The 16,229-nt window shown below is 35.7% G+C and overlaps 1 protein-coding gene across 18 annotated transcripts in view; it reads right to left on the bottom strand.

The window, feature by feature from the left end:
- The window catches only part of MPDZ (multiple PDZ domain crumbs cell polarity complex component), a 175,141-nt gene that overhangs the window by 89,865 nt on the left and 69,047 nt on the right, over positions 1-16,229 (bottom strand). For all 18 annotated transcript variants that reach the window (XM_015117692.3, XM_015117694.3, XM_015117695.3 and 15 more), the window contains exons 11-13: positions 12,231-12,414; positions 11,341-11,412; positions 2,458-2,567 (exon numbers count right to left, since the gene is read on the bottom strand). In XM_015117692.3, the coding sequence (XP_014973178.3) occupies positions 2,458-2,567; positions 11,341-11,412; positions 12,231-12,414 (366 nt within the window). The remainder of the gene's footprint in view (positions 1-2,457; positions 2,568-11,340; positions 11,413-12,230; positions 12,415-16,229) is intronic.

Raw genomic sequence — 16,229 nt, 5'->3', positions numbered from 1 at the left:
AACAAAGAGCCTAGAACCACATTCCTGGTTTTATGCTGTATCCAGAGACAATGGTCTTTAAAAATGATCAAAGCTTAAAACAAAAGAATGAACTTCCAATTTCCTACTGTTAAATTAAATAATGAAGAATGTTAGAAAGCTGCTCGTTTTCACACAGAATCCAAAAAATATAATACTAAAATCAGAAGGTATGCCAAAGATGATCTACTTTATCCCTTTCATTTTATAGTTAAGGAAACTGAGGGATAAAAGGACTAAAAAAAAGTTTCATTAAAAAGAGCTTTTTCAACTTTTAATGATAATGTGCAGAAGTCAGTTTCAGAGGCGATATCATCTGACTTTGAAATCTAATACTGGATGAAATCCTTCTCACTCCTGAAAACCCAATTTAGACATCACTTCCTCTGAGAATGTCCCATCCAATAATGTCCATTAGTCAGTACTGTTATACTACTTCCCTTATGATTTCATTTATGCTGTATCACTACATAGCAAACAATTTGAAGTCAGATCTATGTCTTATTACCTTTATCTGACCACAGCCCATAAACAACTTAGTCCTTTTTCATTTATTGTACACTTTTGCCCTTGACAGATTACTAGGAATGCCACCAAGAAAGCATGAGCACAAAGGGTAGCTAAAAGTTCAGCCTTTGGATAAAGAAAATGTAGCACATATACACCATGGAATACTATATAGCCATAAAAAAGAATTAGTTCATGTCCTTTGCAGGGACATGGATGAAGCTAGAAGCCATCACTCTCAGCAAACTAACACAGGAACTTATGAGTGAGACCACCATATGTTCTCACTCTTAAGTGGGAGTTGAACAATTAGAACAAACGGACACAGGGAGGGGGACATTACACACCAGGGCCTGTAGCGGGGTGGGGACAAGGGGAGGGAGAGCATTAGGATAAATACCTAATGCATGCGGGTCTCAAAACCTAGATGATGGGTTGATAGGTGTAGCAAAACACCATGGCATGTGTATACCTATGTAACAAACCTGTACATTCTGCATATGTATCCTAGAACTTAAAGTAAAATTAAAAAAAAAAGAAAAAGTTCAGTCTGAGCTCTGACGCCTATGACAAAAAGGCTAGTTAAAAGGTCTCCTTCATTATTCAGTTACCACCCAAAGAAATGCAGTCTCAGTTATGCACACCTGCCACATTAACCCTATCCCTCCATGAAAATAATTTCTAAAGTTTCATGTTAAATTAACCACTGTTAAGATGGACCTTAATGTATTTTTCCTTAAGTCAATTCAAAATGGTAGTAACAGCTATACTTACTCAATCCATATTTGACTGTTAATCATTTTGAATGTTTAAAAAAAAAGATTATAGCAAGGTGCAGTGGTGCATGCCTGTAATCCCAGCAATTTGGGAGGCTGAGGCGGGCAGACTGCTGGAGTCCAGAAGTTCAAGACCAGCCTGGGCAACATGGCGAAACCCAGTCTCTACAAAAAATACAAAAATCAGTTGGGTGTGGTGCTGCATGCCTGTAGTCCAAGCTACTTGGAAGGCTGAGGTAGGAGAAGTTTGAGCCCTGGTGGTCAAGGCTGCAGTGAGCCATGACTGCACCACTGCACTCCAGCCTGGATGACAGAGCGAGACCTTGTCTCAAAAAATGAGAAAAAACACCCAGATGATTATGGTCACGAGGATTAAATCAAACACTAAGAACACTGCTGCTTGGCACAAAGTACTCTATAAATGCTAGTCATTAATATATGTCATCTGTTGTATCTTCTCCCTTCTAGTCCAGAGGCATACAAATTTACAAGAAATATGAAAAATTCTACCTAACATAGTATTTTATTCTTTCTTTTGAAATCCGTGAAATTTGCTGGTATGTATCTTAAGATTGATCATTTATATGAATTTTGTTAGACCTCCTTTTGGAATGGTAGATCACAATGGCTATGCTAGATATACAGGCTATTAATAAACATAAAACATTCACCACAGCATAAGAGGTATGAAAAGAAGTATGCAGAATTAACCTCTTCAGGAAGGTAAATACATAGGAGGGGAAAAGAAAGAGTAGAAAAGAGTCCTTTTACAATTTCGTTCATAAGTCATGATACATTTTGTTTTATTTTTAAATAAACTCATTCTATTTTCATTCTTTCTATAAATCATAGGTTTAAAAATCAGAAAAACCCTTCCTTGTGTCTATATTATTCATACTATTACTGGAAATATTAAAATACTGATAAAATACAAGTTTCAAAACTTCTATCCCATTTATTTCAGTTCCTTTGTTACTATATACCTTTTTCCAACCTAAATTTTTTTTATTACCTGAATCACCACATTAGGTTGTCTAAAAAAGTCCTGTACATTTGGTTCTTCTCTGGAACTCTAATGATTGCCTCTATTATTCCCTCAAACTGCCTGCTGAAATACAGTTACAAGTTGTAAATTACAGAAGGTAAGCTAACCCACCACTATTTCATAGTTAATTCCCATAATCCTTTGCCACTTTGTCAGCAGGACAGCTTCTTGTTTTCGTGCATCTTCTATTTCTTCTATCTCAGCTGACAGTAATGGATATCCTGAAATAGTCAAGGCAATTAAGTTAGTAGCAAACTACAAAAATCTCCATATCTTAACATCCTGTACCAAGGATTCTGTGATCAGATCCCATTGTATCAAATCAAATTCTTCGCCCAATATATGGGCTATTCTCATCTCCATAATTATTTTAATACTTCAATTAAGAACCCTATCATTTCTATGTTTGACACTACTCACTTTTAACAGATTTATTTTAAATCTTAACTATATTTCTATTAAAGTGTCCATGTATTATCTAATTTTTATTTAAAAGAATAAGGACTCTGAGTAGTTCCAGAATTCACTTTGTAGTCCTCTGCTAATGCTACAGTAAAAAGTGATGTCATCTTCAATGTTGTCTGTTTTATTTTCATTTAGTTCATCAGGGGGAAAAAGGACTAAGTTATTACTTCACAAAATCAAACAAATGAAATCAACAAACAATATATATAACTCCATGTACAATGAGAAAATATAAAGAAATAATAAACTAAAGCTATACATTAAAAGCCTATAATTGATATCTCAATAATTTACAAAAAGAGAAATTTTTAAAAGGAAAGAAAAACACTAAACAAATTATGTAAACAATACTGAATTTAAAATGCTTACCTAAAACAAGAAAGTGGTTGAGAAATTTAAAGTCATAGTCAAAGATTTCCATATTTCATGACAGTTCCTACTCATAAGAGTTGTCTTTTTAAAATCTCTATTAGGCACTATTCTCTAAATTAAATTTCAATATCCTTTTTAGCTTTCAAATTTCAAAGTTAAAGAGTGTTAAAAAATTCAGATTTCTTATTAGTTGCCTCCTCTTTTAGTGGGAATATCCAGGAGCTTTCATTTCAGGCATATTTTGTAGATCTGTTATGCTTTAAGCGAATAAGATGATTCTGTTTTCTCCTTAAAAGACTAAACAATAAACTATAATTTCTTTTTTGGTTTGAAGACTAGCCTCCCCAAATAAGTGTTATTTTCTCAAAATTAAATTCAGTCCAGAGGTTAACAGATATAAAAGTACAGCTAGATAGAAGAAATATGTTCCAGTGTTTTTGTTTGTTTATTTGCTTGTTTTTAAATTAGATGAGGGATCTTGCTATGTTGCTCTCAAATTCCTGGTCTCAGTAACACTCCTGAGTAGCTGGGATTACACCAATAAGCCACCATGCTGAGCAATTCTAACATTATCGGGTGACTACAATTAACAAGTTATTGTATATTCTCTTTTTAAAATATTTTAATGATACATAATCATATATATTTATAGGGCATATATGATATTTTGATACATGCATACAATGTGTAATGATCAAATAAGGATAATTAGGATATCCATTTCCTCAAACATTTACTATACATTTTTTTGTGTTGGGAGCATTCCAAATCTTCTTCCTATTTTGATATATACAATAAGTTATTAATTATTGCCACTCTACTGTACTGTTGAACACTAGAACTTATTCTTTCTCTTTAACTATATTTTTGTACCCAGTAACCAATATCTCTTCATCCCATCCCTCCCCAAACTCTTCCAAGCCTCTGGTCATTCTACTCTCTATATCCAGAAATCAAGTTTTTAAGACCCCACTTGTAAGTGAGATCATGCAGTATGTGTCTTTCTGTGCTTGGTTTATTTCACTTAACACAATGTCCTCCAGTTTCATCCCTGTTGTTACAAAAGAAAAAATTTCATTCTTTTTGTGGCTGAATGATATCCCATTGTGTATATATACCACACTTTCTTCATCCATTGTCCTGTTGATGGGCACTTTGGTTGCTTCCGTATCTTAGCCATAGTGAACAGAATGGCAATAAACATAGGGGTACAGATATTTCTTTGCTATACTGATTTCCTTTCTTTTGGATATATACCCAGAGTAGGATTGCTGGATCATACGGTAAACTGTTTGTTTTTTGAGGAACCTCCATATTGCTCTCCCCAGTGGCTGCACTAATTTACATTACCACCAACAGCATATGAGGGTTCCCCTTTCTCCGCATCCTTGTCAGCATTCATTATCGCTTGTCTTTTGGGTAAAAGCCATTTTAACTAGGGTTAGACGATATCTCATTGTAGTTTTGACTTGCATTTCTCTGATGATCAGTGATGAACATTTTTTCATATACCTATTGATCATTTGTATGTCTTCCTTTGAGGAATGTCTATTCAGATCTTTTGTGAATTTTTAATCAGATTATTTGTTTTTCTATTGAGTTTTTTGAGCTCTTTATATATTCTGGTTATTAATCAGATGGATAGCTTGAAAATATTTCTCCCATTCTTTGGGTTGTCTGTTCACATTGTTGATTGTTACCTTCGCTGTGCAGAAAAGCTTTTTAGCTTGATGTGATCCCATTTGTCCATTTTGGCTTTGGTTGCCTGTGCTTTTAAGGTATTACATAAAAAATCTTTGCCCGACCAATCCAATGTCCTGAAGCATTTTCCTAATGTTTCCTTCAGGTCTTATATTTATATATTTAATCCGTGTGTGTGTGTGTGTGTGTGTGTGTGTGTGTGTGTGTGTGTGTGTGTTTTGGGACAGGCCTCTGTAATATACTTGGAAGTCTGTTGGTGTGATGCCTCCAGCTTTGTTCTTTTTGCTCAAGACTGCTTTGCCTATTTGGAGTCATTTGTGGGTACATGTGAATTTTAGGGTTGTTCTCTACTTCTGTAAAGAATGTCATTGGTATATTAATAGGTATGGCATTGATTATATAGATATCTTTTGGTAGTATGGATATTTTAACAATATTAATTCTTCTAGTCCATGATCATTGAATATCTTTCCATATTTTTGTGTCCTTTTCAATTTCTCTCATCAGTGTTTTGTCGGTTTCACTGCAGAAATCTTTTACTTCTTTGTTCACATTTATTCCTAGGTATTTTATTTTTCTTGCAGCTGTTGTAAATGGGATCACTTTCTAGATTTCTTTTTCGGATTATTTGCTACGGTGTATGCTACTTATTTTTTATGTTGAGTATGTATCCCGCAACTTTACTAAATTCATATCTCAGTTCTAACCATTTTTGGTGAATTCTTTAGGTTTCTAAATATAGGATCATTTTATCTGCAAATAAGGACAATTTGACTTATCTCTTTCCAATCTGGATGCCTGTTATTTCTTTGTCTTGCTTAATTGCTCCGGCAAGGACTTGCAGTACTTATGTTGAAGAAAAGGTGGTAAAAGTGAGCATCCTTGTCTTATTCCAGATCTTAGAGAAAAGGCTTTTGACTTTTCTCTGTTCGGTATATTAGCTGTGGATCTGCATATATGGCCTTGATTATTTTGGGCATGTTCTTTTAATTGCTAGTTTGTTGAAAGATTTTATCATGAAGGAATGTTGAATTTTATTGAATGCTTCTTCAGCATCTATTGAAATGATCATATGATTTTTGTTCTCTGTTCTGTCAATGTGATGTATCCCATTTACTGATTTGCATATGTTGAAACATCCTTGCATCCTTGGGATGAACGATACTTTATGATTAATGATCTTTTTAACGTGTTGTTGAATGTGGTTTGCTAGTATTTTGTTGAGGATTTTTGCAACTATGTTCATGAAGGATTTGTAGTTTTATTTTCATTGTGTGTCCTTGTCTAGTTTTAGAATCAGGGCAAGGCTGGCCCCATATAATGAGTTTGTGAGTATTCCCTCCTCTTCAATTTTTTGGAATAGTTTAGTAGAACTGGATTAGTTCTTTAAATGTTTGGTAGAATTCAGCAGTGAAGTGTCAAGTCCTGGGATTTTCTTTAATGAGAGACTTTTTATTACCAACTCAATCTTGTTACTGGTCTGTTCAGGTTTTCTATTTCTTCATGGTTTAATCTTACAATCTTGGTAGACTGTAAGTGTCCAGGAATTTATCCCTCTCTTCTAGGTTTTCTGATTTACTGGTGTGCAGTTGTCCATAATAGTCTCTAACAATCCTATGTATTTCAATAGTATCAATTATGATGCCTCCTATTTGTCTCTGATTTTATTTATTTTAGGTCATCTTTTTGGCTTAGTTACTACGGCAAAAGACTTGATGACTTCGTTTACCTTTACAAAACCAACCTTCTGTTTTCTTAATCTTTTGTATTTTTATCTCAATTTCATTTATTTCTGCTACAATTATTCTTCTTTCCTTCTGCTCCATCAGTTTGGTTTGTTCTTGCTTTTCTCAGTTTCATAATTAGTTTGTTTATTTGAAGTCTTTCCTCTTTTCTGATGTAGGTATTTGTTGTTATAAACTTCCCCCTCAGAACTGCTTTTGCTGTAAGCCATAGGTTTGGTATGCCGTGTTCCCATTTTCACTTGTCTCAAGAAATTTTTAAGTTTCCTTTTGAATTTATTGATGTATTTACTGTTCAGAAGCATAGTATTAAATTTCAATGAATTGGTAGAGTTTTCAATGTTTCTTCTGTTATTGATATCTAGTTTTATTCCATTATGGTCAGAAAAGATACTTAATATGATTTTGGCATTTTAAGATTTATAAAGACTTGTTTTGTGTCATAATATATGGTCTAGCCTGGAGTATGTTTCATATGTTGTTGAGAAAAACGTGTATTCTGCAGCTGTTGGATGGACTATTCTGTAAATGTCTATTGGGTCAATTTGGTCTACAATGAAGTCTAACTGATGTTTTACTGTTGATTTTCTGTCTGGATAATCTGTCTACTGCTGAAAGTAGGGTGCAGAAGTCCCCTGCAATTATTATATTGCAGTAAATCTCTCCCTTCAGGTTTATTAATTTTTAAATATATTTGGGTGCTCTGATGTTGGGTGTATATATATTTACAATTGTTATACCTGCTTGCTATATTGAACTACTGATGCTTTTCTCATTATATAATAATCTTGTATTATTTTTTTACTGTGCTCACTTAGTCTATTTTATCTGATGTAAGTATAGCTACTTCTGCTCTTCATTTTTGTTTCCATTTGCATGAAATATCTTTTTCCATTACTTCACTAGAAAGCAATGTAGCAATATTGGGGCTCCTTTGAATGTGGCGTTTCTTTTCTCTTGATGCTTTCAGTTTTCTTTTTTATTTTGCTAGTCTGATTATGATGTGCCTTGGGGATTTCCTCTTTGTATTGAATATATTTGGTTACCCCTAAGCCTGTAGCTGGATGGTGTTGTCTTTCTCCAGATTTGAGAAATTTTCAGTTACTATTTCCTTAAATGTGCTTTCTAGGCCTTTTTCTCTCTGGTCTCCTTCAGGAATTCCTATTACACAGAGGTTAGTTCACTTGATGGTATCCCACAATTCTCATAGGTCTCCTTCACTCTTTTAAATTATTTTGTCTTTCTGCTCCTCTGATAGGGTTATTTCAAATGGTCTCTCTCCAAGCTCACTAAGTTTCTCTGTTTGATCAAATTTGCTTCAATAAAACTTTCTAATGAGATTTTGGCTTACTGTATTATTTATTTCTAAGGTTTGTATCTTTTATTTATAAAAGATAAAAATAAAAGATACAAAGATAAAAATAAAAGATACAGTGAAATAAAAGATACAAAGATAAAAATAGAAGATACAAAGAAATAATTCTTTATCAAATTTCTCATTGTGATCCTGGATTTTTTTAAATTTCATTTTGTTTTCTACCCATATTTTCCTGTGATTCCCTGAACCTCTTTAGCAGGATTATTCTGAATTTTCTGTACAACATTTCATAGATCTTCAATTCTTCTGGGTCCACTGCTGGAGCTCTGTTAGTTTCTTTTGGTGGTATTCTACTTCTCCATGTTTTCACAATCCTTGTATTTTTACACTGATGATGGTTCATTTGAGGAGCTGGCTACCTCTTCCAGTTTTTGCAAGTGCTCTTTGGTGGTGTCAGAGCTTTACTACTTGGTATCAGAATTTAAATGCTGGGCTGTTGTTTTTTCCCATTCTGGGGAGGATTTATATGAGTACTGGAACTAAAACACTTCCCTGGAACTAACTCCTTGATGTGCTATTATTTCCCGTCTAGGGAAGGCTTACAGCGAGCACCGAAAGTTAAACATTGCCCTAGAATTGCATTGTTGCCCTGCTATGGGTCCCCGGTCTGCGGAAGATTTAAGCTGGCACCAAAACTTAACCCCAACCTTTCAGTTGTTTCTAGGCCAGGAGACGGCTCCATGAGAGCACCCGGATTTTGTGGAAAATCCAATTAAAGACAGCATCTTCCCACAGATTGTACCCCAGCAGCAACATGGAACCAGCCAGTCTCTTCAACATGGCGTACCCACTTATCAGAGTGCAGAATACCTGCCAAAATGCATGCCAGTCACTGTGATCAGTGCCTCTGTCTTTGTTCCCAACTCACCCCAAGTGCTTTAGCCCTCCCAGAACTCCCAGTGGTTCACAGGCAAGGGACCTAGGTGGATTTCCAGTGAAAGATTACCAGACTAGTGGAGAGACTGAATGTCTAACTCCAATTTCCTCCTCTCATCTTGGGAACTGTGGGTCTAAAGCAATTCTCTTTGAGCGGCATTATGCCAGCTTGAGGAAGGGGGCAGCTCAGCCTAAAATTACCATTTATCTTATCAGTCATGGCTTCTCTCAATTCCGTAGGCCTAAGAAGTTTCTCTGCTTCTCCCTCTAGTTCTGGTGAACTCAGGGTTGAACTCTGGTGAACCCAGGGTGGTATTTTTGTCTTTGATAGTTTCTAGTTGTATGTATGTAGGAAGAAGGATGTGGGAGGAATCTTCTAATCTGTCATCTTGTGATATCACTCTTCAATTTACTGTATATTTTCAAATAGCCAGAGGAGCAGGATGTTGCATTGAGTGTTCCCAACACAAAGAAAAAATAAATCTATGAGGTGATAGATATGCTAATTACTCTGATTTGATCATTATATACTATATACATGTATGGAAATATCAGACTGTACCCCAAACATATGTACAATTATTATAGGTCAACTAAAAATAATAAAAGCAAATAAATTCAGTACAGAGGGAAATAACTATGCAAGGATGAACACAGATTACAGGGAAGCTTTGAACTGATTCTGCAAGAGAAATAGGAGAGTGTTCAGAGTCCTATCTCTTTCCACACTTTCTAAGTCTGCTGTGTTTACACAGCTAGGCAGTGATTTAAGCAGGTGAGATTACGAATGGAGAAAGTAGGGAATCATGCTGCTGATAAAAATAGTCTGTAATTCATATTCAGCCAACCTTCAGCAGAACAACTCTACATTCTTACCCTCTCACAATTGCCCCAAGACTGGATTTCAGGCATATATTTAAAAATCATAAAGTCTAAACCTCTGATCTGGCTGGGAAGTCAAATGACTCGTCCAGGCTTGCATGACGTGTAAAATACCTGTGGAAGAGGCAATAATATCTTATCCCTTTTCTGAGGACTGGTACTAGGGCAAATGCATTAAAATCACTTAGAAGTCTGTGCTTTATTTTGTTTTAAAAAGATTCTGGGATTCCTGATTCTAGGTCTATAGTCACCCCCATGTATCCTGCCACAAACACACATACACATACACACACACACACACACACACACACACACACACACACAGAGAGAGATTTCTCATTAGCTACCTTCACCAAAGCAAAATAGATGGTTCTGCACCTTGGTGATAACTCCCACACCCATGCCCACTTAATATCGCAAGTATCATGCTCTAAACATTTTTATCCTTTCCTACAATTCTTGATATTCACTTTAGCCTAAATAATTTATTTACTTATTAGTGTAAAAATGGCAGAATGTTATTAGTACATGTGAATTCTACAGATCTAACTTCTGGAATATCTCTGCAAACATAAATATCCCTTTAAAATAGTAAAGCTCATTCAAAATTTTCAGCAGAAAATCCAATAATGAAGGAACAGATATGTTAAAGAACAACAAAGCTTTGGTGTAATTATATAGCAAAAAGAATTCACACGAAGGGAGGGAGATCAGTCTTGTATTCTGTTCAGTGGGTTTAAGTTATCAAGTACCTAAAGCAATCTGAAAGGTAAAAGAAGCACAAAGCACACAGAATAAAAAGAGGAGAGCAACATTCTGGCAAAACTATGTATTAAAATAATGCTACTGGCCAGGTGTGGTGGCTCACGCCTGTAATCCCACCACTTTGGGAGGCCAAGGTGGGTAGATCATTTGAGGTCAGGAGTTTGAGATCAGCCTGGCCAACACGGCAAAACCTGTCTGTAATACAAATAATAATAATAATAATGCTACTCTAAATTTTTAAAAATAGCTTGATGGGTCCTATGTTTATAGTGAGAGAATTCCCAGAAGGTGTGATAATTTCTCTGCAATTACCTTCCAAACCAACTTCCCAATATTAAATCTTGGAACCCCTGAAAAATTAAGAAGTGAGAAAAAAGCCTCCCAAAATTGAACAGTCTCATTCCCAAGAGCTTATATGTTAATGATTCTCCTGTGTTTATTTTTAAATACTTTATAATTTTATAACTGTTAGTTTATGTTGGCTGTATACAGACAAAGAGATTAAATTAGAACCACATATATAACCAGTTAATTCCTAAGGAGTTCTAGTCAAAAAAATATGGAAGAAAGAATAGACTGACTCAGCAAGAAAGTATAAGTGAACAATAAATGAAAGAATAATTTAGCTATAAATGGAATGTTTTAATCTGTAAGACCACTTAGTCACATTTATAAATAGGGATTTACAAACATCACTTTTTGAAATTTTTTTTAGTAACTTACAATGTATCCATAGAGGCTTAATCACATTTGTAAAAATCATTTCTAAAAAAGAAAAATAATGAAGTACAAAAGCTGGCTCTAGGTGTTTACCTTCTTCTTCAATTGGTAATATGTTGGTGTTTCTCCTCGAAGATAAAGAATCCTCATCTTTTTCATAATTTTCTTAAAGATAAAAATATTTTAGTAATTTTATCTTTAGTATAATCAAGCACTTGAATTTTTCTAAACCCAGTATATTTATTTGAACTCCTACATGAGAGTCTGTTTTTTAGAGATAAACTTCTTAATAACTATATGTACTTAAAGGCAAGTTCTGTTAGTGGAAAAGAAGTAATACATTTCTCCTGTGATTTGCTCCACTGTTTCTTGATAGTGCAATATGTATAAATGGCATAAATATCAGAATGGTCCACAATTTTAGAAATGAAACAGCCAAAAGCCTTTTCAGCCAAAAGCCTGATTTCTACCAATAAATCACTGAGCTACATAGGGGTTTCAGTAATTTGCAGACATATTCATGTACAAACAGCTTATGAATGACATTTCTAAATGTGGAAGTAAAGTCAATTCCTTCAAGGAAAGGCTGGGCATTTAGAATTATTATGAAGGTCACATAAATAATCCAGGTGGACGAGCACTCCCCTAAAGTGAGAACATTGCAATGACATCCAAGAGTAAGGCAGAAACAGAAAGGTAGATGACTGCCTGTTTCCAACTGAGAAATGGTGACAATGAATAAGACAGAAAGAAATCTGCTCTATTCAGCAGCCTACTCTATAGTTTATAGACACATTGCTGGTCCCGATTAATCCTGACTTTATTAAACTTCCTTTCTTGCCTTGGTTTATAATGAATAGTTGAGGGTAAAAAGCATTCTGAATAATTTAAAACCATTCTGAAATAGTAAGTTACTTTGGAATTTAAAAAAAATTGGAGACAATATAAACGTCTAACTAAAAACCAGATTAACCTAGGATTACCTTTGATTATGCTGGCATTAACAGGGGACAAATCTGCATCTTTTGTGACGTCTTCCCTTGACATGAGCTCGGCTTCCTGCTTCATTCCTCTCCTCATTAGTGTCAGGAGCACCGTTTGTCCTGTGTGTCGCAATACCTCTACTGCTTGTTGATTAGTAAAACCCTGAAGATTTGTGCCATCTACCTGCGATTAAAAAAAAGCATGTTATGTGTTAAATAAATGGATATTTGTATTACCAATTCACAAAATGTGTATGTATAGTTTATTAGTGTGAAAAGAATGGGGAATAAGTATTCCTCTCATTAGGGAATGGACAGGAAGACCCTAATATCTCTTTGGGAACCAGTATTAACAGGGATGCACTAGAATCACTTGAGAGGGTTCTGTTTATTTTAATATAGATTCTGAGGTACCATATTCAGAAACTGAGTCACTAGTTCTAGGGTAGGACACAGGCTTCTACACCATTTTTTTTTCCTTTTTGTTGAGACAGGGTCTCACTCTATTGCCCAGCCTGGAGTGCAGTGGCGCAATCATGGCTTCCTTCAATCTTAACCTCCTAGGCTCAAGCGATCCTCCCACCACATCTTCCCAAGTAGCTGGGATCACATGTACACACCACCACACCTGGCTTTTTTTTTTTTTTTTCTTTGAGACGGAGTCTCACTCTGTCACCAGGCTGGAATGCAGTGGTGCAATCTCAGCTCACTGCAACCTCCACCTCCCAGGTTCAAGTGATTCTCCTGCCTCAGTCTCCCGAGTAGCTGAGACTACAGGTGCACGCCACCATGCCCAGCTAATTTTTGTATTTTCAGTAGAGATGGGGTTTCACCATGTTGGCCAGGAAGGTCTCGATCTCCTGACCTCGTGATCTGCCTGCCTTGGCCTCCCAAAGTGCTAAGATTACAGGCATGAGCCATCGCGCCTGGCATACTTTTTAAAAATTTTTGTAGAGATGGAGTCTCCCTATGTTGCCCAGGCTAGTCGTGAACTCCAGGGCTCAAGGGATCCTCCCACCTCAGCCTTCCAAAATGGTGGGTTTACAGATGTGGGCCACTGTGCCCTAATCTACTTCTTTTTAAATATGCTTTTATATTCCTCAGGTGATCTCAATGCACAGTTAAGTCTGGAAACCAAACTATGCAGGATTAAAAGGAATAGAAGACAGTGATGAATGTGCTTATCAAGTGCACTGACGTATCACAAGGTCATATTTATAATGCCTTTCAAAAAAGAAAGAAAAAAGGTGTCTTTTTATTTGTCTTTTCAAAAAAATAAATACATTTGATTTTCCCCTTTTCACAAATGACAAAACATTCAAAAATGTCCCTGTGATCTTTCCAAAATATAGATATTATCGTATCTCCCCAACCCTCCCTTCTACAGATAACTCCCAGGACAATGCTCCAAATTCTCAACGTGGCTTAGAACGGCCTGTGTCAACTGCCCCCATCTCCCACCAGCCCCAACCTCATCTCTCATGATGCAGTCCATTACTCTCTGCCCCTCAGCCACAGAGGGCTCACTTTCATTCCTCTGACTCGCAGTGCTCCCTTCAGCCATGGAGTCTCTGCAATTTACCTCAGCCTGGACTCTCTGGATAGCCCACTCTAGACCATGCTCTTTCTCAAGAGCTTACTTAGAGAACACTTATAATTGCTTTATATCTCAGTTCAATAGTTGTTTTCATAATAAACTATCTTGATGTCTTTGACTGCAATCAAAGCCCTCTTTTACACATTCTTCCTCATAGCAGTTTTCAGAATTTTAATTTTACATTTTCTGCCATTATGCGGTTTATGACTATATGCTCCAAGGACAGGCTCTGTATTATTTTTGCTTACAGTAGTGTCACCAAAACATGGTGCTGTCCATACTATAGATATTAAAATATAGAGCCATTGGCTCATAGGTCAAAAACTTATTTGTAAAGTAAATTATATTTTGAGGAAGATAAATTTTAACATGTTGTTCAATTTATAAAATCACAGTAAAAACAATTTGAAAAATCAGAGCAATAAATTTAATGCTGAAATTCAAAGTCATTGATATTCCTTAGAATTGCAAAATGACTATAAAATGACTGTACATGTAATGCTTTTCCAAGCATAGTGGGGCCATATTAGGCATTCAAATGTTTACTAAAGTAGAAAAGATCTGGATTTTATAATCTAAATCTCATAATCCAGATCTTTACTAACTTAGTAAATATGTGAAAATCATAAGATCTAGATCAAGGCTGGGCACAGTGGCTAATGCCTAGTAATCGCAGCACTTTGGGAGGCTGAGGCAGAAGGATTTCTTGAGCCCAACAGTTTGAGGCCAGCCTGGGCAACATGCTGAAACCCTGTCTCTATAAAAAATAGAATAATTAGCCAGGCGTACTGGCACATGCTTGTAATCCCAAATACTTAGGAGGCTGAGTTGGGAGGATCACTTGAGCCCAGAAGGTTCAAAAGGCTGCAGTGAGTCATGCTCATGCCAATGCATTCCAGTCTGGGCATCCGAGTAATATTTTTTTATATTTTATTTTATATTTATATTTTACATTTATAAAAAAAAAAGAACGAGATCAGTTGTCTCCAAGATGGAGTACCCTTACTGCAAAGGTTTCTGAAAGAATGTAATAAAACTTCTAATTAAACATTTTAAAAACTCATTTGCTTTGTAAATATGTGTATATGTGGATGTGTATATATATAATTATGTATATGTACACATAGGTAAATACCATATAATGTCGTTAAGTATATATATGATATATATAATATATATAACAATATATATGAATACATAGTGAGGAGGAAAGAGGGAAAATGAGTAGTTAGCTATTTTTACTAGAGGAAATATTCAATCAAAAATCCAGAAACCTCTGATCTAGTTGAAAATCTCATACTCTGTCAGTTCCTTAAACCTTCTACAATACTTCTGAGCTGGATGGTAACTTGAACATAAGTATCTGGCTCTGTTCTTTCTCCCTACCTCCACCCTGCTGATTACCTGTTACAAAAACTAACAAAACAGAACAGAGAAAATACTGCAACAAAACTGGAAACCAAAGAAGCACCAAAGTCCTTAGACCAGCAACCTGGAGGAATTTCTACTAGAAATAGTCTGCGCATGGCCAGATCAAAGGCAGGCCAACTGAATCTCTGTATGTGTGGGAATAGCCTGTCTGGCAAGAAGAAACTTCAGCAACAAACAAACAACACCCTCTCATTAAATGAGGCAGTCAGATGGTATATGTGGATCCTAATCAGTAACTCCAAGAAACACACCAAGTACTAAAGGCCATACTAAGCTGGGTTCCAAGTAGTAGCACAGAATTACTTTATTTGTAATAAAAATTACCTTATCCACACATGTGTGCACACAAGCACACACACAACTCCAACTAACTCCTGGCTATCACAGCAAACACAGAAAACAAAAACAGAGGCAAAGTCTCCCAGTGTGATCCTCTACCACTGGTTTCCTCTTCATTTTGTTAATCTACAAATGAATCAAATGAAGCTACAGTAAATTTAAACTTTCCCCTTCCCTGTCACTTTGTCAATTGCTAAATCATCTGGGAAAAAAAACATACAATCTGCAGCAGAACTCATCTCAACTTCTATCTGTACAAGCCCAGTTATTTTTGAGGACGACCAAGGGTCATGGGATGTGAAATAAGATATCACAGTCCAAAAGCAGGTTGTATATTGAAGATCGGTGCATGTATCTTCCTATGAAGTTGTTATTGCAGTGAACAGGAAAAAAGATATTTCCTGTAACTTACTATCAAAGTAATTCACATTTCCTTGTATTTATGGAAGCAGGAATTACAGTTACAAGAAGACACACGTATCTACGGAACAAAAAAAAAAGAAAAAGAAAAAGAAACTTACAATGATGGCAGTCAACAAGATTTTAAGTACTGCGAAAACAAAGTCAGCACATGGAAGACCAGGTCATGTAATTTTCCCGTATCTCAGAGGAAAAGAATAAACAGATAAAAA

This window comes from Macaca mulatta, chromosome 15, assembly GCF_049350105.2.
Source record: "Macaca mulatta isolate MMU2019108-1 chromosome 15, T2T-MMU8v2.0, whole genome shotgun sequence".
NCBI lineage: Eukaryota > Metazoa > Chordata > Mammalia > Primates > Cercopithecidae > Macaca > Macaca mulatta.
This window is presented reverse-complemented; position numbering and strand designations above follow the sequence as displayed.